Consider the following 22,886-nt stretch of genomic DNA (forward strand, 5'->3'; position numbering starts at 1 on the left):
ACGTAAATTAACTTGAAAAATTATTAACGAAAGAAAGTGGTTGATTTCATTCTTCTCTCTCTTCAACGTAACTACATTGAACTGCAAGACCATCGGGTATGAGATTATCATCATGGCGGTCGTTAAAGAAGTAGAAGACGAGGTACCTGAACAAGATCAAAGGGAAATGGAGTCTAATGTTGCGAATGGCGAAATAGTTACCGAACAACAGGACAATGCTGATAATGAAGTAAGTAGAAAAAATAGGCATACTCTGTTGAGTGTCTTTCTTTACTCGGTATCCTCACCTTAATTTTTGGTGCTCAATGACATGATTTATCTAAGCCTCGGATATTGAGGAAGAACTAAACAAATATTAAAGTTCATGACGATTTTCATTCAATTGTGCAAACTAGAAAATTATATTTCCAAAAAAATTCTGTAATCGGGTGGAGTGGTTATGTTAGAACCATGTTTAATTTGTAAAAATTATAACTGTCAGTCTTGTTATAATTGCTTTTCTGGACCTACTAAGGAATTTAGGCCGGGGAACTTGCCAGGAAGAAATTACGTTATTGAAGAAGGTTGACTCATCGCAGTTGCATTTCTTGAGTACCAGGAAATTGGTTACCAACAAACACAATAGAACCTTGGCATCCCCAAACCAGGTGAAGGCCATTAGAGAAACCAAGCAAGCGGCAACCTTGGCACAAGAAATGTTGCGGTTCACCAATAGGAAACAAAATTTGCTCTTAATGTGTTTATCATTGCCGATCTGTACAGATCCCAGTTTATTTTTATTTTTATAAATTACATTTATTTACTAATGACGTGTATTCACATAATTACCACATTTCTTCTGATTTTTTTTTACTCTGTGAGGTAGATTTCTCTATTATGAAGCTTCCACAACGTTTACAAATATAATATTGGCTAGACTGCACAATCGACCCTTGTGTTTTACCGTTTGTAAAAAAATATTGTGCGCTAATAGTACGTATTTAACTCTTTGAATTGCCACTGTGCATTTCTCAATTTGAAGTTACATTTCTATGAAATAATAAAAAAGATACTACTACGTTACTTGCCATAGCTGGTTTCCTTGAACCTAATCCATGTTGTAAACACACAGTATTGCCAGGTCGAACTTTGGTTTTCAACGGGAATATATATGCGAATTTCCACTAGGATTCAACTTATTTTAAATCATGTTTTCATTCCTATTTTTTCATGTTTTCATTCAAAGGGACTCTATAGAAAAAGGCGTGGCCATGGTAGGGGATGGTAGGAAAATTACCCCAGGGGCGGAGCCCGGAATCAGGGGCAATTAATACTACTTTTTCTCCAGTTCCGGTACGACTTGAGATGACCGGACCCTTTCCGATTTTCTTCATATTTCACATACTCACTAATTGAGGCCTCCTAATGACGAATCTGAAGTTAAAACTTGTCGGTCACGTCTAGAAATTGCGAACCATTGACTCTAGTCTCACGAACCATTGGCGCTGGCCCCACAAACCATTGGCACGTGGTTAATTCGGTTAGGTTAGGCAAACATAGTTAAAATTTGGTGTCGTGGTAGTATCAGGAATATATATATATATTTGGTTGTGAAACAAAAAAAATTGCGAAAATCAACAGTTTCCATTCCGAAAACTAATGCCTTATTTTCGCTTATTTTGCAATTTCTAGATGTTTCCGACACATTTTAACTTCAGATTCGTGATTAGGAGGCCTTAATTAGTGAGTATGCCAAATATGAAGAAACTCGGAGAGGGGTCCGGTCATCTCAAGTCGTTCCTCAAACATATTTCTATTAAGATGGGTCGATTCGACATCCTTACCATAATATTTTATAGCCAAATTATCATCAAGTCACCAATATATGGGACACCTTGTGTACAGTCATGGAAAAAATACTTCCCCCATAGAACCTTGAAACCAGTACAATTTCTTTCCACAACTACATTATCATAAAAAGTGAGTATTCAATATACAGTGTACATTGTTTAAAGTCTCTGTTGAATTAACCTTTCTTCATGTTCTTTGGAAGTTGGGACATATTTTGAAGATGAGTGAGTGTGTGTGTGTGCATTGGTATATCCATGATGAAAGAAACTTTTGGGGATGTGAAAAGAAAATCTAGCAAAGATTATAAATAACACATAGGCTAACTGAAAGGTGAAAACTATGAGATTTAATACTTATAAATGGATGCTTTGTCTATACATACTATTATAAAATGACCTAATACTTAACATTAGTGTGTTTTTGTGAAAAATATTACATAATCTGAGTCTTGACGGAAAAATCTTGCATGTTGGTAATAAATTAATTTTCTTACACAGGGTACAGTTGATGAGAGGACAATGGATGAGCAAATAGATCAGGAAAGGCAGAGGTATCAGCCGACCAAGTGGGAGTCATTTTTCGCCATCACAAAATCCCTGATCATAAGGGCCTTGGTTATATATTTCATCACTTCATTCTTCCGGAGGCCTGCTCAACAAGACACTGCTGTCACTGGCACTCCTGGCGCAGTTAAAATTCCAGCTGTTAATGTATTTGAAAATGGGACTGAATTTGTAAGTAATTAAGAATTTCAATGTACTTAAATTCTTCACAATAGTCCATGTTAGTACTTAGTAGAACAGTAATGGAAGTTTAAGTATTTTTTTCTTCTTCTCTACAATATTCTTGTGTATTTGCATTACATTTCCTCTTTTATTGTTTATTTGTAGCCCACTAAGATTTTTTATAGTAATACATCTTTTTTATTGTCATAAATACTGTTTATTTTCTACACTACAGGACCTTTATGTATATTTATCTGAAGATGAAGTTTTTGATGACTTCAATAACGATGATGCGTTAATTTGGACTAAAAAAGGATTAGTGTATGGAGACTGGTCTGGAGGTCCTTATGGAGATGGTACACACATGCAGAAGAAAGAAATTAGTGTTTCAGAGGTTAGTATGGCAGTAGAACCTTTATTATACTTGTAATATTTTTTCTTTCACTATTACTTCGATTTAACTTGGCATGAAGGAGTTTTTACACTAAGATCAGAATTGTAGTGGTTTTAATTGTATGTGAGTTGGAAATTTACTAGTGGCAACACTGCTGTATACAGGGTGGTCCAAAAATAGGTATACAGTACCAGTGACTTTATTCATCAACAATTACAACAAGAAGAAGTTGTGGTAGTATTACGACTGTGTACTTTCAAATTACCAGCCATCATTCATAGTATCAAGATATCTGAAAAGGATAATGAACTTACAAACAACAATGCCAGGCTGACAGTGGTATATACTGTATACCTACTTTTAGGCCACCCTGTGTATGCCATGAAACAGAACCGGTGCTTCTCACTTATACCGCATGTTAGTTTAATACCTAAGCTACCTCCCGGTAAATGGACTTTTCCTTCCAACACTACATGCATGCGCAGTGCAGAGAAGAATAGGGCATCGTTGGAGTTGGCGGTCTGAAGTTGCGTAGTCAGTTTAGATCGGTTAGTTCGTATGAACTTTCCAGCCTAACTATATTGCCTATTTTTGTGGGAGCAGGAAAAGGTTTATTATCCTTTTGCCTTGACTCATCTCGCCTAACAGGTTGTTAGGTGCCCGGGCTTGCCCCAAGTTGGAATATGACAGGGAAATTTCCCAGGAACATCACTTCCTTAGACCCCTTTATCACAAGGTGAAAACATTAGTGCTACACAATTGGGATGCTCTTTTACTAATACAAATTAAAAGCACTATAAATAGTTATTTTTGTTGTGTAGGATATGCAACATGTCTACCCTCCACGCTAAGTGGAGGGGGTGTAATGATTGGAATCAAAAGGGAACTTATTGCGATTCAAGTAGAATGTTTAATAGATGATCCAAATATTGATATAATAATAGTTAAAATTCGAACAATTCCTGGTAGTTTTATATATATATATATGTGTGCAATTTATATACCTCCTAATTCTGATATTGCCCTGTATGATGCTCTTTTCAACTGTATAACTATGCATTGCCCGCCGGGGAGTCCGATTCTGATAATTGGTGATTTTAACATTCCGGATATTCGCGATACAGATTGCAAGGCATTAAACAACAATAAAACCTGTCAATCATTATGTAACTTTCTCCAACTAACTGGTCTACAAAACAAAAATAATATTAAGAATAATTATGGGAAAATGCTTGACCTAGTACTAACAAATCTGAACCACATAAAATTGTCCAGAGAAGAACCTCTGTCCGTTCCTGAGGATAAGCATCACCCTACTTTATATTTGAAAGTAAGTCATGTACGTTGTAAAACAAGAAATCCGGAACCAAACGAGAAACGCTACAATTTTAGGAAAGCTGATTTTAACAGTATGTATAAAAAATTTACTTCGTTAGATTGGAAAGAATTAAAATTGTGCTCAGACGTTAATATTGCCATTGAAAAATTTTATCAGATCGTCACGTCCGTGTTCGATGATTGCATTCCTCTTTCAACCCCCTCCTCCCGCCACTACCCTTGTTGGTTCACGCGACAGATTATAAGGGATCTGGCATCCAAAGCAAAACATCATCGTAAAATGAAGCATAACGTAGGGAATACTCAAATGCATGCAACAAAATTCAAAAATATACGAACCAGACTAAAAAAGAATATTCAGGATGCGTACTCAAACTATTTGAAAAGCATTGAAGCTAGTGTTAAAACAGGGGACATGAAGCAATTCTGGTCCTTCATAAGAAACAAAAAACGACCATCATACGCACAACTTATCTGTAATGAAAATCAAGAACTCGACAGCAACAACTCAATTGCCGAAGCATTTGCGAAACACTTTCACTCTGTTTACGTTCAGGAACCGTCTTGTTACGAACCACCAAACCCTCTGTCTGAAACCGACGCCCTTCTATCTTCTCTAAATTTACAGGATATATCAATCGCTGAAGTAGAAGCAGCAATAAAGAACCTTAAACCTAAAAAAACGGCAGGACCTAATCTTATCCCCCCCCTATGTAATCAAGGGGTGTGGTGAAAGTCTAAAATATCCGCTACATATACTCTTCAACCTTGTAATACAAACATCGAGATTTCCAGATAAATGGAAATTATCCCAAATTTGTCCCATACCAAAAACATCAGATAAATCTCAAATTTCAAACTACAGACCAATTGCGATACTCTCTGCGCCAGCTAAACTATTAGAACAGATTCTTTATAAAAAATTTTTTGCTCACGTAAAACCAATTCTCTCCTCGCACCAGCACGGATTCGTACCAAAGAGATCTGTCGTGACGAACCTCGTAGAAATTTGAAACTTCATTTCCACTGAACTTGACAACAGAGGTCAGGTAGACGTTATATACACAGATTTCTGCAAAGCGTTCGACACTGTAAACCATGATATTCTCTTGAAAAAATTAGCATTTTGTAACTTCTCCTCTTCCCTCGTAGATTTAATGTGCTCGTATCTCAAAAACAGAAAACAATACGTAAATTATCAAGCTTGCTGCTCCGATGAATTTGTAGCTGGCTCAGGCGTACCTCAAGGTTCTAATCTTGGTCCCTTGTTGTATTTAATATTAATTAATGACCTACCAAAACAGCTTAGAAATTCCGAGAAACTCTTATTCGCTGACGATTTAAAATTCTATAGGAGCATTCACAATGAAGAAGATTCCATTAAATTACAAGAGGATATCGAAAATCTCAATGCATGGTGTAAAGCAAATAAAGTTAATCTTAACCATAAGAAATGCAGGGCCGTAACATTTACCCGATTGAAATCCCCAATACACTATAACTACGAAATAGCACACACACAAATAGACAGGGCAAACTCAATAACAGATCTTGGCGTAGTGTTCGATGATAAATTATCGTTTCAGTCACATATCACAAAGACTGTTAATGACGCGCATAGAAAACTGGGGTTCATTATGAGAACTGCAAAAGAATTCAATGAAAATAAAGCGTTGTTATCATTATTTAACCTATATGTTAGGCCCAAATTAGAATACGCATCTATAGTGTGGAGTCCACAAACCAGTAAACAAATAGATCTTATTGAAAAAGTTCAAAATAAGTTCACTCGCTATATAGTTTTTAGGATAGATGGTGCATATCCAAAGATGACACCTTATAACGAATTACTAATTAAATTACACATTACCTCCCTTGCAAACAGAAGAACCATACATCAGCTCCTTTCTCTTTTCAAACTTCTTAACGACAAATTGGATTCTTCCTCTGCTTTCAAAAATAGCTTTCTATGTCCCCCATCCAAAGTTGCGATCAAGAAAGCAACTCTTTGCAATTTCCCGCACCCATACAAAATCCGCAGAAATGGCTCCCCTGCGAAGAATGTGTAGCTTGTATAATGAATGGTTAGAGAGGGGCATACACTTGGACATATATGCTAAATTTTCTGAGTATAAACGCTATTTAATGGACAACATTCTTGCTTCATTTTTTAATTTTTATTATTTTTTTATTATTATTATTACTATTATTATTATTGTTACCTTCTTTATGTGTATATATATACCCGTACATATATGAATGTAATTGTATAAGGTTTGATTCATTTTTTTTTATCCACGGTAATGTTTAAGGATGATATATATAACCCCTATATGTATTTTTTTTTAATATCTGAAATGTGTATAAATATTATTTTGATGTGTATAAATCCTATGTAAGACATTTACTGTGCACTGTAAAAGGGCAGATGCCTGTTGTGCGCAGGATAATAAATAAATAAGTCTGTTCTGTGACTATTCTATTTCATTTGCAGAATCTTAGGAATAACGGCTCCATCTACCTCCACGTGTATGTGACTAAAAATGGAAGATCTCCCGACCCAAATGCAAAGAACTACAAGGGTAGATTTGTTGCGTACACCAGTAAAAGACTGAACAAGTTCAAGAAGCGGCGTTACACTAAGACCCACAACTTGCTGACTGGAGAGACTGCTGCGTCGATAGAAATACAGAGGGTAGGTGTATTTGTTCTGTAGTGTTTCAATAAACAAACTCCTTAAGTCATGGTGGTTTCAATTTTGAGTACGCAGGACCATTCGGCATTTTAGGCATCATCTTTGAGCAGGGCTAGAAAAAGCAAGAACTAATTCAGGTGCCAGTTTTTTTTTGTCAAATATGGTCTAAGAAAGCCATGAATCTAAGGTAAAGCTACACAATTTAAAATGTAATCTTCAAATATTTAATTCATTAATTAATTCAAGATTGGATTAAAAGTAATTAATTATTGTGCCGGAGGGAGTGGCCTTCCTAAAGAACTGTAACATCATGATTAACTCTTCCATATCACTGCCGATTTTAAAACTTAGCTAACTGAAATACAGAAAACACACAAACACTAAAAATACATGTACTGTACTCATTATTTTCAAATAAGGTAATGGCAAATTGCATTACTCGAAATATGAAAAGAAATTTTTTTTAACACTGAATTCGAAAATTCAGATGCCATTTTGACTTGACTCCCTGTTCTTGAGTATGATCACTCATTAAACAAGTTTGTTTTAAATCCACTTGTTGCACTAATAGGCTAATTGGGACTGGACTTACAGTTGAAAATAAAATCCAAATCACTGTGCCTCCACTGGGGATTGAACCAATGACCCCTTGATTACAAGGTGACAGCATTTCCACTGCCCCATCAGAGAGGCTTACAAAGTAACAACAATAATAAAATTTTGCTTCAATATCATGTATGTTGTTACATCGACAGACTTCAACTTTTTTTCAGAAGGAAGTTCTAGAATAAGTTTCCAAGGGAAATTAATGTACTTTAAACAAATTGGCTTGCTCCAAAGTATTTTTGGGCACTTTTCGGGAGGTATTTTTTTCAGATAACTTTGATGTTTTTCCTTTTTTATTTCGTAAGAAAATATTGGCTTTGTTAATACATGATCTAAGTTTGGTTTCAGAAAGCAGAAATAATGAAGGAAGAAATAGTATCCCATTGGCATCCCAACACGACTATCAACCTGGTTACAGATCAGACTGCGTGGGTGAGAGGTGCTGTTCCACCACCTTTAGATGAATGTAAGTAACCTGTTATGTGTATTCTTATATATAAAAGTGGATGTATGTGTGTGTGTTCCGGCATAACTCTCGAGCACATGGAGCGATTTCAACCAAACTTGGTACACGCATCACTTGCAATATTGAAAGAAATACTGTGGGGGTAAGACATCCCTGGGATGGGGAGGTGCTGACGTAAAAATAATCGAAAACGACTGATATTAGTGTGGAATCCATAGTTTTCCAGGTCGCTAATATGAATAGTGACACTCCCAATCCCGTTCAACTCCAGGACACCCCTGCACCCCAAGGGGTGGGGGTTGGAAGGGTTAAATGTAAAATTAATTGAAAACGACCGATATTAGTGTGGAATCCATAGTTTTTGGGGTCCCTAAGATGAATAGTGACACTCCCAATGCCGTTCAACTCCCAGTTCATTTTGCGCTATAGTTAGAATTCATTATTTTCCTGTCTAATAGAAGATTGGGATAAATAAATACCAGGCCAATGCCGGGCCATTAGCTAGTAAATAAATAAAAACAAAAACTGAAATCCTGTATATTTGGTGCAACGCAAATTCAGATCTCTCATTAATTTAAAGACAGTAACAGTTTATGGTGTAACAATATTCATCCTTTTATGCTGTATAAAATTAAGCCTGCTAGTTTTTTTTTTTTTTTTGATTGATTGATTTGGTTTATTTCACTTTGCTTTTCTGCCACTTTTGGCTAATCACGAAGATGAGGATGAGTGTTTCGTTTGATGAAGGGACACTCGCAAAGAACACTGAGACCAGAATTCAAACCCAGGGCCCCTTGTATCATAATGCATTGTGCTAACCGCTCTGCTTAAGCCTGCTAAGGACGGATCAATATACAGTGGATTCTTTTTAATTCGAACTCCAAGGCGCTACGAAAAAAATTCGAATTAATCAGAATATAATAAAAAACACACACCAATGAAATAACACACTGTATTAAACACAAAACTGCATTATTACGTGAACAGTACACGTTACCTTACAACTGCTATGTTTTATCCATATCTCCATCCAGGAACAGTACACTTATTGGAATATTTGCATCACGTGATTGTTTTTCATTCCTCTTTCTACCTCTCTCAGCACTTCAACTTTCTTATCTAATATTAAGCTACTGTACGCACCACGTTTCAACATTGTGACTCCACTAAAACACACAGACAAATGACCCCTTCTGTCTGGCTATCTGCTCCCCTCTCAACTTATTTCTGAGAGGGCGAAGGTCACGTTCCTACAAACAAAAGCTCTGGGGATTCCCGCTGCCCTCTGTTAACCATAAAAACAACCTTTTCAAGAAGAAAAGGGGGACGAGTCATCTGTTGGAATTTCTTATGTAGGAACCACTTTGGTCTTTTGGAAAGATTTATGTTAAGTTATTGGAAACCTGAACTCAAACTATCCAAATTTAACCTTCAAAATTCGAATTAAGTAGACATTTTTAAAATTGTTTTAGAAAGGGGAATGTGCTTTTGTTCAAATTAAAGATAGCGCACTGTACAATTAAGCTACAGGCTATTTACAGAAATATCAAATTAATGAAATTGTAGGCAATTTTACTGATAAATTGACACACCCAATATGCTTGTATTGGCCAGTATTGAGGTAGTATGCATTATTTGCCCAATCTATTTGCAGTGTTCAAGGCAAGCAGTTCAAATTGGTTTATATTCAAATAATATAATTGTTGACAGTTAACAAGGAGTATATTATTGCATCCACGCACAGATACAGCTAGAAGGAGGCTGTGAACCTCCTGAGAATTAAATGCAAGTTCTGCCTGGATTTTTATCTGTGTGTGTATGAAGCCAGTAATCAGTGTTTTCCATTTCAGATATTGAGTTCCTACCTACTGGAGATGCTTACAAGCCGGTTGTGTATTTGAATGAATTCTGGAACATGCTCAGAGATTACCAGCCCATCAATGAGACCACGAAGTATGTACTTGGTATTGTTTTTTTTTTTAAACATTACATCTTATATAAAACAATGTCTTGTTTATAAATAAACATATATCACGGAGCATAAGGTGTATGACAGTTTCTTGCGTCATTTCATAAGAGTTTCCATACAAATTCTCATCCATAAGAAGTTGAAGTATTTAATTCTGTAATTAGTGATGTGACAATGCTGATATTTAACCGATTCCGATACATAAGATTATTTAACAGAAGTGGAATGTTAATTTCAGCATGACAAAAAGTAAATTTGCTATGTACAATTCTATTGCATACAGTGAAACTATTTTATGTTCCTCGGTTTTACATTTTCCCACATTATACATTCAATATTTGTGGTCCCAATAGAGCAAGATGCTATAAAATTTTCCTTGATTTTACATTTTCCAAGGAAAATGAAATGAAAAACTTAAAATTGTTCCACTTCATTATACATATGTTATACATATATATTCTCAGAGATTTAACATTAGTACACAAGCAGTTCTTTGAAATGCAAAATGAATTCTTGTTCTTAATATTGTAAATTTAATGCTGGCAGATTCAACTTCAGAAACATGAGTTTTTGAAGCTCTTCAGGAAGTATCCCACTTCTTCCCTTATCACAAATCTGTCCAGCAACACTGAACACTTGTTCACTAAATACTGATGCAGCAGGTGTGCCGAAGTATTTTCTCAACACTTGCTTCAGGTTTGGATGCTCATTTTAGAATTGCCAATACAACACTGGATCCTCATCACGTGGAATCGTCATTTCAGCAATGTACTGTTTTATTTCTAATTTTGAGGTAGTTTGATCCTCTTAATGAGAATTTGCAGTAATTCTATCACAAAAACTCCACAGTGATGAAGATCCAAAACCTAATTTTCAATAAATCTTACAAAATTAAAATATAAAACTTATTAGAAGGTGAAACTCTAGTATTATCGGTACGATGTGTTAATTTCTGCCTATATTCATGCATCTGTAATCGGCTTCGGCACATCCCTGTGTCGATAATTAGTGGATGTGGGAATTACTGATTTCAATTCTAAAATACAAAAACTTTTGTACTTACGATTCGTGACTATCTGGTTTTCCAATGAACAACGTTTTGAACAACTGTTCCCTTCTTCAGGTTCTTAAAATACATAGGCTATCCAAAATACATCAAAGCTGCGTCAATACTTTTTTCCCAAAATTCCAGGAACAAGGATACAAGTTTGGTTATTAATAGAGGCACATATTTTTGGTAAATAGAAAAGCAAAATCTCTGTACAAAAACCTAGTCAATTTCAGGTTCAAAAGCGGTAAATAAAATAAAATTTCGCTGTTATAGTAGTGACAAGCGGTATATAAAATGACATTTTGGTTTTAAAATTGTGAATATAACCCTAAATTTGATTCAAAAACTGCTCTTACTACACAAAATAAACAAATCCTTTCTAATAACACATTTATGTTGTTACCAGATTATTAAGTTTATTCCTGTATAAAGGGTTCCATTCTTGCTTCTCAAAAAATGACAGCAGAATTAATCAAATTTCCGTGAATTGCATAACTCACAGGGTTTATTTCGCATTTTGCAGTTCATTTCGTGACAAAACAGGGTAGAAAAATGCACCTCACACCTTTCACAATCATGGAAAATTAACATTACAATGTGTTATTTCACATTTCGTGTTTTCGTCAAAAACTAAATATGCATGCCTCTAGTTATTAATATAGGAAAAATTGTATACAATTTTATACGTTGTTGTTAACAACACGGTATAAAACCATCTCAGGCTTCTACTCCTATTATTCTTCGTTTAGCATTAGTAAACAGTTAATGCCATCTGCCTTCTTTTTATTACTTCCAAGGTGAAAGTGTTCTAACCACGATGGTAAGTTGGGCGATTTAAGATATAGGGGCATTCCATGTCAAAAGTCCCGTGAATCTCAATTTTTAAAATTAATAGCAATGCAGTAATTTTATATTATCTTGTGAGTTAACAATCTAAAATTGTCATTTGCATAAAAATTCAAGTATTATACATAAAACATAATCAAGTTAGAAGGTAGTAGCTATTTTACATATTGCTCGTTTATTTTAACTTTATGATTTACTTGTGTTTTCTACAATGTCCCACCGTGACACCAAAAACAATTAATTTCTCCTTTAACTGTTCCATTTCCCCCTCAACTCCATTAGAATATTCAAAGGTCAATTACCTTCTCTCTTTGTCTTAAATAATTTATTTTTCATCATTTAACAATCCACAGAAATTAAAATAAATTTCTTATTAAGTAAAGAGGCAGTGTTTCATCTGTCCCACCCGTGACACAAAATTGTTGACTTGTAGCTATAAATATGGGAAAGGGTAGTTATATTTAATCAACAGTGCCAAGTTTCATATTTCATTGCATAGAAAGTAGGGATGGGCCGATACTGATAAAGTACAGATATAAAATTTACCGATACCGATAACCAATATTCTACCGATCCGATATAAAATTAGAAATGGTCCTTGAAGAACCTGAAAGGTTCATTGACCTTAATAAGTTAGTGTTTCAAGGTGACTACAGTGTAAAAGAAATTGCATATTTAGATATTTACTTTTTTAGAAAGTAGGGCATGGAGATTATCCATAAAAATTACAAGAAAATGGCAGCATTTTGCACTAAATTGTAAGATATTTATCAATATATCGGATCGGTAAAATAATCTGTAATTTTACCGATAAACCGATACCGATATGCCTATATTGGCTGATACCGATATAGTACCGATTAATCGATCCCATCCTTAATAGAAAGTAAGAAAAATGTTCCTTAACTATTGATAGAATAATTACTTTAATATAAAGAAATGTAGTCCATGTGTTCCACCCTTGACAATGGAATGAATGCCCCATATGTAAATTTAAAATGTATGACACTGTATTTTCTCTCTTTGTTCGATGCAGAACCATGGAACTCACATTTACATATCAACCCCTGTCGTTGTTCCGCTGGCAGCTTTACACAGCTCAGTCCATGCGAAACAAGTGGACTGTCAACATGTTGGGTGATGCATTTGCCGACGAAGAAGACGAAGACCAGGATTCACTGAAGGAGGCTCTGATGGAGACATCTCCGTACTTGTTGGCCATCACGATTGTTTTTTCAGTACTTCACAGTGTGTTCGAGCTTCTGGCCTTCAAGAATGGTAAGTTCGTTTGTTGTGCTCATGTATATAGTGGGCTGTGATGTAACAATGAAGATTGGTAATTTTTTCTTTGAGAGGGTTCTGGCTGACCTGGAAAAACCAGGGAAGTTGTGTGGCTGTGAAAGTCAGGAAATGTTGTAAGAGTATTCAAAATCGTGAAAAATTTGGTGTCTACTGTCCATAAAGTCTCAAATAAAAACATAGATTCTTTGTGGATTTTCTTTGTAGATGTAATAAAAGGTCTGTGGACTTGATCTAAATCTTGAGGGCTGAACCGATTTCCAATTCCCACCAATACCGATGCTTGAAAATTGTAACAATTAAAAAGTGTTTTAAAAATATTTTAATATTAGTGTTACCAGAGTTTTTCTTAAAAATAATAATGATTTTAAAATATGTAATCATAAAGTACAGCTTTTCAACATAATATTCGTGCAAAATAAATGGAAATCTCAAATTTTGCATAATTTCCAGAATAATGAGACTCCAAAAGTGTTGCATGACATTTTTGAAGACCTTGCAAAACAAAAACATCAAAAGTATTGGCTGGTATCGGTAAACAAAATCTAACCAATATTTCAATACTTTTCCGTACCAATACATCACTATCGGCTCAGCCCTAAAAATCTTACTACAGCTGTCATTCATAAATTTGAAACTTCTATCCATGTCTCATTACATCATATGATTTGAAATTTATAAAGAAATCACCAGGAATATTGTGTACATTTTGTATTTGTATAATTCTGGTATGAATGAGAAGAAACTGTGGTTGTTAATGTATTGCCTGTCTTTACTTGAACAGATATCCAATTCTGGAACAACAGGAAGTCTCTTGAAGGATTATCTGTGAGATCTGTGTTTTTTAATGTTTTCCAATCCCTCATTGTGCTTTTGTATGTGCTGGACAATGATACAAACACCATCGTGAGGATCAGTTGTTTCATTGGTCTTGGTATAGAAATTTGGAAAATACATAAGGTAAGAAATTTGCATATATATATATTTTTTGGCAATGCATGACATGATTGTTCGTCTCGAGTTAATTATTTTCAAATTCAGTATATAAAAAATAAATTGAATTAAATATAATGTATGTGAATGCCAATGGTGTTCATTAGTAACAAGGTAAATTATATCTAGAATGGATATTTTAAAAATTTTAGAAAGATCTTAAGTTGTAGAAATTGGCCTGGTAGCTCAGAGGTAGAGCATTTTCATCAAATGTTGAATGCAACATATCCACCACAGGCCATTTTATATTTAGTTCAGTTGAATAAATTTTATCTTTTAAGGGCTTATTTTGCATTGGGTATTATTTTGCGACAAATTATGGCACTTCTCTCTCATAGAACTCATCCAAATCTCACACTTTGTATTTCTGTCAAAAAAGAATCTAGTATTTTTTTCAGTACTTGTCAATTTTTAAAATGAATTAGTAGTATTGAGTCACGTAAAGAGTCCTGTCCTGACATTAATGTAGGACCACCTACTTTGACTAACATTTCTTCCACGAAATAATAACCAGCACAAGTGACAACCTTTTGGTAACGTCCCACAAGGCAATTTTTGCCTTTCATGAACTTTTTTCATGGGAAAAAATATATGTAGGCATAGTTTCTGCAACATGCCTCTTTTGTAACTCCCCCCCCCCAACCCATGTATGTTTGTCCAAAGTCCAAAGAAAGTGGTAGTCTGTTGATGAATGGGCTGGTGCTGGTGAATAGGGCAAAGGTGATGAGATCCAATAGGGGTTAGCCACCTGGTGTGGTCTTCCTGAAAGACATTAATCATTTCAAGATTTTATCTCCATTACGAAACTTGGCAAGCCAAAACTGGAACCTGTGATCTTAACAGTGAATCTTCCCCAAACACATTGCAAATATTTTATGTTGCCTCGATACTGTCATGGTCCAAGTGGAACTCGTTGAATTTTCACTTCCATAGATTCATGCTTGGTGACCAACACACATTTGTTGAGCAACTGTGGTCTTGACCAAAGAATAACTTCTTTACAATAGATAGCGAGATGTAACTTAGAAATCACTGGATGAGACATTATTATAACTGATGCCTAGGGGCATGCATATTTTGTTTTTGACAAAAAAACGAAATTTGAAAAAACACATTGTAGTGTTAATTTTTCATGATTTTGAAAGGTGTGAGATGCATTTTGTCACCATGTTTTGTCACGAAATAATGCAAAATGAACTGCAAAAAGCGAAATTAACTCTTAAACACGAAATTTAGGGTTTATTCACCGATGTGGCACCTTCTGAGGTCTGAATTATCCTGAGAGTTATGCAATTCCCGGAAAATTGATTAATTCTGCTGTTAATATTGGAGAAACAAAAATCAGAAAAAAAGTAAAGTGCTCCCCTGTGCATAGCACCACGCCATGAAGGCGTATAGGGGGTGTGGGGGTAACACAGAAATAAACTTAATACTCAGATAACTACGTAAATGGGCTATCAGAAGTGAAATGTTAATTCTGTGGAATAAGTGTAGTTTTTAAATCAAATTTAGGATTATATTCACAATTTTAAAACCAAAATGTCTTTTTATATACCACTTTTGATCCAATTTTTCACCGCTATAACACCGATATTTTATATTATTTACCGCTTTTGAACCCGAAATTGACTCAGTTTTTATACTGAAAGTTTGCTTTTTTATTTACCAAAAAATATGTGCCTCTACTGATGCCACTGAACTAAATAAAAATGTTAACAATATTCATCCCAGTAGCACAAATTTTTGCACTCTTAAGGCAGAATACTATGGTTAATATTCATTATCCAACTTAACAGCAGTACTTAGCTCAGCAACTTATTCTTCTGACAAAATAAAATAACCTTTCCAGAAGTTGCAAAACACCTTAACTGCAATAGTTGCCCTTTTTTTTATCTATACCTATATTCATTTGTTTTTAGCAACGTTTTTGAAGGAAGAAAAAAATTGATAATGTTCTTTTGACAGATTCAGCCCATAATTGTCTATCTCATTGCAACAAAGTTTTTTAATTGGAGAACAGCGTACAATTAAACTCAAATATAAAATTGACAGGATTGGCCTTGTCTCAACAAAACCAGGTAAAATGTGGCTATGAAAAAAATCGCAGGACTTTTTACGGGACCTGATAGCTCTATGTTAAATTAATAGAAATGTGTAAGAAATGGATGTGATTACAGTATATCATTATTATCTTTTCTTTTAGGTCACGGATGTTCAGGTGAATCAGAAGATTATGGGCTTTATTCCATACATCACATTCAAAGACAAAGGGTCATACGTTGAATCTAGTACGAAGCAGTATGATATGTTAGCATTTAAATACCTGTCATGGGCGTTGTTTCCCCTATTAGGAGGTTATGCAGTGTATTCCCTGCTTTACCTTGAACACAAAGGCTGGTACTCCTGGGTCTTGTCCATGCTGTATGGTTTCTTGTTAACATTTGGTAAGTATCAAATTTCCTTATCTTTTTTGAACATTTGGTTTTGTAGTTGCTACCACATTCTTTCAACATTGTTTTTAGCTTTTGACAAGACATGCATATGAATAGAAAAGTTTAAATCAATGAATAAAAAGGTTTAAATCACAAAAAATACCTTTTCCCAGCATTATCCTCTTATAGACATTGTTTACTGTTGTTTAACACATTGCATATGCCTTATAAAAGCAGAGCTCAGTTCGACGTTGTAATTTTGAGAGTTGATTCTTGAAATTTCTTGTAAAAGATGACATTCAAATAAATTATTAAGAGCTTTTGATATTAGCGATATACAGTGTTCTAGCTGAATCAGGTAATCACAAAATACAAAATGAATGGAAACTTTGAATTTTGCGAAACTTTTAGGATAATTAGACTCCTTGAAAAATGTGACAGCATTTTTGGAGACCCATGAAAGACCAAAATGCTGGGAAACGATTGGCCAGTATCAGTATATAAGGCCCAACTCATACTATTCACTACCGCTGATATAGGCTGATGCTGATACAACCAATCAACCATATTTAAAATTAAGTTCCAAATGCAACAGCCCAAGAAGGTCTGTTAAACAGCTGATGGCATATTGGTAACATTGCCATGCCACCTTGTAGTCAAGGGATCCCAGGTTCGATACCCCACAGAGGCACATAGTGGTTCAGATTCCACTTTAAACTGTAGGTCTAGTCCTGATTAGCCAATCTGTGTTTAACCCTTAAATTCCTGGATCAAAATACTGAAGTAAAATACCACTGGGGTCCATTGGATCATTATATAACTGGAATTTTCTTCTAGGTAGTAAGTATTTTGTTCCGGGAATTTAAGGGTTATGGAAGAATATCAAGCATGCAAACATTAAGAGAAAACCAGAATCAATAAAACATAGTTTGTTATTAAATCCATTGGACCCCATGACTTAAAAATCATTATATAACTGGAATTTTCTTCTAGGTAGAAGTGAAATAGAATAGTTAATAACAAACTGAATTGTATAACATACAACAGTAGCACAACCATAGCGCCATCTGTTGAAAAACCAAAAAACAACACAAAAATTATTTGGTCCATCTGGTAAAAGATGCTACATTTTTTAAAAGAAAATATTAAGGAAACAAACTGACACATAATAAAAAGAACAATCAAACATAAGAAAAGTAACAGCCTAACATGTAATTCGTGATAAATCAATATGAACCGTCAACTGCCAAAGTTAGTCATGGGGTCCATTGGACCCCAATGGGAGTTTAAGGGTTAAAATGGACTTAAAAAAACTCAAACATACATTAGGTGACGCATGTTAGCACATTGAGTTTCATCACCTCATATCTGGGTTTCTAGATGAGTCCACTACTGTTTTCAATTAACTCCCCAATTTTCCCCAAAATGCAGGGCCTTTGTCAAGCTCCCACACGGGGTCGAACCAATGACTCAATGCACTAAAGGAAGAAACCCTGATGATATGTTCACGTACCTCATAAATGCATAGAAATTTGCATGAAAAATGCAGGCTCAACTAGGACTCTCATGCAGTCCCATTGTTCCACCTAATATTTTTCATGTGCAGTTATGCTTGCGTGATAGTACCTCAAATGTATGAAACCTGTTTAATTCAATTTGGCATTTTTTACAATCTCAGCCAATAAACAATTGTTGTAAGTAAATACGTTAAAATTCTTTACATTATGATGAAATGGCATGTAATTTGTTATTCTTCCAGGTTTCATAATGATGACACCGCAGCTATTCATCAACTATAAATTGAAGTCTGTTGCTCACCTACCATGGCGAATGATGACCTATAAGTTTTTGAATACATTTATTGATGATATATTTGCATTTGTTATTAAAATGCCAACTATGTACAGAATAGGGTGCTTCAGAGATGGTAAGTACCTACTAACCATTAGTTAGTTATGTAAATTATATGGCACAGAATTAGCAGCAGTAAAATAGGAGAATTACTAAGGACATTGAATTTTCAGTGCTTGAAAACTAGAAATTTGAAAAAAATGTAAAGCAATTACATATGTATATTCTATGAATAACTCATGGACAAAAAAGATCTTAAAAGCTGTTAGGTCCAAAAATAAAAGATTCATTAATTAATTATGCTTTTCTTTTGCTGTGCTCACATGGACCCATACAACGAGATAAGAATTAATTGCCAAACTCGAAGGTGGTACAAGTTTCACAGAATTATTGCATTTTATGCATTCAACTAAATTTTAACCGTGTTTATGTTATGAATCTAATATGGCTCATATTTCCTCCCCCAGATATAGTCTTCTTCATCTTTTTGTATCAACGCTGGATATACAAAACCGATCCTTCAAGAGTTAACGAGTTTGGATTCTCAGCTGAAATGGAGGAAGCAGAAAAGACTAAGCAGAGCAACGGGGTCGTAGCGGTCAGCGACAAAAAGAACGATTAATGAACTGCAAACTTAGGCCAGTCAGAAGTTACACCTCACCATTTTGCATTAAAGAAAAGTAGAGAAGTGTTTGCAGCATTTACAGTGTGATTATCTATGTAGATCAAAATGTGTTTTGCTGTGATAATTACATTAGCAGTTTCGATTATTTTGTAATAGATAAATATTTGTTACAATATTAATATAAGGTTTGTACTTCACTTACAGTGTGTTCATGTATAATTTTTCTAAGTTTTTATTAAAAAATGAAAATGGGGGGTGGGGTGGGGGGAGAGATCGTTAAAATAATGAATGCTGCATCCTTTATCTATACGTGGGTGTGATGAATGAAGAAATTATGGTGAAATTGAGTCTGGTTTGTGTTTTTGATTCATTTTTCATTTGTCATTTCATGTCCATTAGGCATAACAAATGTAATCAGGATGTAACAGTGAAAATATTCTAGTGCTTATTCACTGTCTTGTATTCAACTTCGTGTCCGGTGCTTCTTTTCGTAGAACGATTGAGGCAGGCTAGTACCGGCAGTTAGGAAACTTCGCACACACACACACACACACAAAAGAAAATCAGTGGCTCACCAAAAACGTCCTACCTGTTAGAACATAATTTAAAATTAGTGTATTTTGAAGCCATTGTGTACAGATATGTATATACTTATATATTATCAAGAATAAGAATATTGTCTGTTACCTCTTGCCCAAAGTATATGCTGTCATGTTATGTCGCTAGTGAAACTGTAAATGTTTAGTTGTATTAAAATTGAAGGCAAGAGAATCATGAATGAAATTCTGTGAATGTTTTATCCTGAAATCTAAAGTTAGTTGTAATGTTTTGAAATTTATTTGCAGATTTTGTGTACATGGTGAGAGGCAGTCAGCACATGTTTATTAAATTAAAGTTTGTTTACCCTTGTGTTGTTATTAAAATGTTTTGATTAAGCCAATCTCTGAATCCTGTCTTAAATGATGTTCATGATCATCAGCAAGAATTTGTATTGTGATATTTTGATCTTACGTTTAAGAATAGGCTGTACCTTGGGCCTACATCTGAAAATACATTTTTGAAAATTTATGTTGTTTCAGTGTGTAATGAATAGGAATTCAGGGTACCCAAAATTGACAATCGATTCTACATGAATTTTCCAAATTTCAGTGAAACATTTAGCAGTGTTAAGTCATTGTCCAAAACACTTGAAACTAAACATCCTAGAATAATTATATAAGTTTTATATGTAATTTCAAGCTTGGAAAACAAAACTCATAAATAGCGTTGAATTGGCCACAGGAAAGGGGGAGGGGGACAATTAATGCCCTGAATGTAAGTAAAAATGGTTCACTATTAGCATGGAATGCTAATTGTCCATTATCTAGTGAATTTATCCATACTTATTCTAACATTACATTTCAAGAGAATTTAATTTCTTTGTAAAATGTTTGATAAAATTACTAGATGATGGAAACCATAGAATGGAAAGGGTTGTGTAAATTTATACTGAAATAAGCTAATTGGGACTGGACCGATAGTTTAAAGTAGGATTGACCACAAGATCCCTTGATTATAAAGCAACAACATTATCACTGTACCATCAGGGAAGCCAACCACAGGAAGAATGGCAATGCAATCGTGACCACTTCTGCAGTCGTCACCATTTATGTAAAAACACTTTTTCTATTCTATTCTAACGTGATGTTCTCCATAAATCCTGGCTTCCCAAGATTAACCAACCAGGATGCATGCTGTGTAAATATTAACCACAAGCATTGAATGAATTAAAATTCTTGGGTGCTTTGGCACTTTCGTACCCTTAAATGTATGCGGAGAATAGGCCCTTGTTTAAAATTCTTAGGTAAGACTTAAAAAAGGGGTGTAAAAAAACCCTTTGTAAAAAATAAAAGTTGAAGGTTATAAAGGAGAGACACATTAAAAATGTAAGAAAACACTAAAAACTTCTTCACTGACAATGGAAAGAATCGGCTCTTATGAAAAAGCTGGAAAAACGTGAAAACAGTGTTGTCTCCCAACAGAGATGATAAACAGTTGGGAAGATTAACCTTTTGCATCCCGATAGAGATCCTCTAGCATGCTCGTAGTTTTTACGTTATAATGTCTCAATTTTGGCTGGATTTGCGATTTTCTTCTTTTTCATTATTATTAACACACATATTGAACAATTATGACTTGCAAGTCTTGGTGTCGAACAAAAAAGGCAGGAAAATGGCAGCTTTTTTTGTGGGGCTTCCTCACAAAGGAAAAATAATTCCAACAAACAAAGGCTGGATTTGTTAGCAATTCATTTCTTCCATGCACAAGTTTAAAACAAGTGAAAGTATTTTCCGTCATTGCAAATAAATCCTACAAGCAAAGTACTGTTGCAATTACTCATGTAATTTTGGTAATGTGATACTAACCTGCGGTTGGAAGTAATAGTTACTTTTTGAATAATTCTAACTAAAAATTTAAGTGTTGTGAAGTAACTGTTATTAATAGGCACATATTTTTGGTAAAGAAAAAAGAAAAATTTCGGTACAAAAACTCAGTCAATTTCGGGTTCAAAAGTGGTAAATAATATAAAATATCGGTGTTATAGCGGTGAAAAAATGGATGAAAAGTGGTATATAAAAAGACATATTGGTTTAAAATTGTGAATATAATCCTAAATTTGATTTAAAAACTACATTTATTCCACAGAATTAACATTTCACTTGTAATAGCACATTTATGTAGTTATCAGAGTATTAAGTTTATTTCTGTGTAAAGGAGTCCATTTTTGCTTGTCCAATATTAGCAGCAGAATTAATCAATTTTCCGGGAATTGCATAACTCTCAGGATAATTCAGACCTCAGAGGGTGCCACGTCGGTGAATAAACCCTGAATTTCGTGTTTGAGTTAATTTCGCTTTTTGCAGTTCATTTTGCATTATTTCGTGACAAAATATGGTCACAAAATGCATCTCACACCTTTCAAAAACATAAAAAATTAACACTACAATGTGTTTTTTCAAATTTCGTTTTTTCGTCAATCACAAAATGCATCTCACACCTTTCAAAAAACATAAAAAATTAACACTACAATGTGTTTTTTCAAATTTCGTTTTTTCGTCAAAAATGAAATATGCATGCCCCTAGTTATTAATGTTAACTTGAAAATTTGCAACATGGAGGATGAGCTAAATTTGGCACCTACTGTTTCTAACTGTCTTCTCTGGATGCTAAGTTGAAAGGGTTTTCATGGAATCGTCTAAGGCAAGAAAGTTTGGCTTTGTTGCGTACTAAATTTAGAAAATCATAATTTATTGCAATTCAGCATTTTTAATTGCATGCAAAGACTCAGTGTTTCGTGTGGATTCTTGCATTCATTTGGAATGTAGTAGTCAAGCTTGAAGGAAGTGGCAGAGTGGTTAGCACATTGTGCTACGACGCTAGAGGTCCTGGGTTCAAAGGATAGGACTTGGCATGGGTGTTTGTGAGTGTGTCTTCATCACTCATCCTCATCCTTGTGATTATCCAATTATAAATACGAGGGTTGGGGAGTAAGTCATGGCAATCCAGTATACTCTTTGTTGTATGTCACAAATTTTTAATACATCCTTCGATTGTCAAAATATTGCTGGGTTGCTATGACTTACTCCCCAGCCCTCGTATAATGAATGCTATTCAAGCAAATTAACTCCTTGTTTTATCATTTTTTTTACTTGTGAAAACATACATATATACACAGGGTGACCTGTAATTAGATGTATTCCCTGAAAGGGGTTAAAGTAGAGGCAAT

General features: G+C 34.6%; 1 protein-coding gene across 1 annotated transcript; it reads left to right on the top strand.

Moving 5' to 3' along the window:
• Positions 1–72: 72 nt before the first annotated feature.
• Positions 73–20,023, top strand: LOC145989678 (putative lipid scramblase CLPTM1). Its single transcript, XM_083124892.1, has 11 exons — positions 73–229; positions 2,328–2,564; positions 2,791–2,949; positions 6,782–6,982; positions 7,937–8,054; positions 9,905–10,007; positions 12,957–13,198; positions 14,004–14,179; positions 16,416–16,656; positions 18,404–18,571; positions 18,963–20,023. The coding sequence occupies exons 1-11, from the start codon at positions 113–115 to the stop codon at positions 19,115–19,117; spliced, it is 1,917 nt and encodes a 638-aa protein (XP_082981018.1). The 5' UTR covers positions 73–112; the 3' UTR covers positions 19,118–20,023.
• The last annotated feature ends 2,863 nt before the right edge of the window (positions 20,024–22,886 follow it).

Source organism: Lepisma saccharinum, chromosome 7, assembly GCF_977018435.1.
Source record: "Lepisma saccharinum chromosome 7, izLepSacc3.1, whole genome shotgun sequence".
NCBI lineage: Eukaryota > Metazoa > Arthropoda > Insecta > Zygentoma > Lepismatidae > Lepisma > Lepisma saccharinum.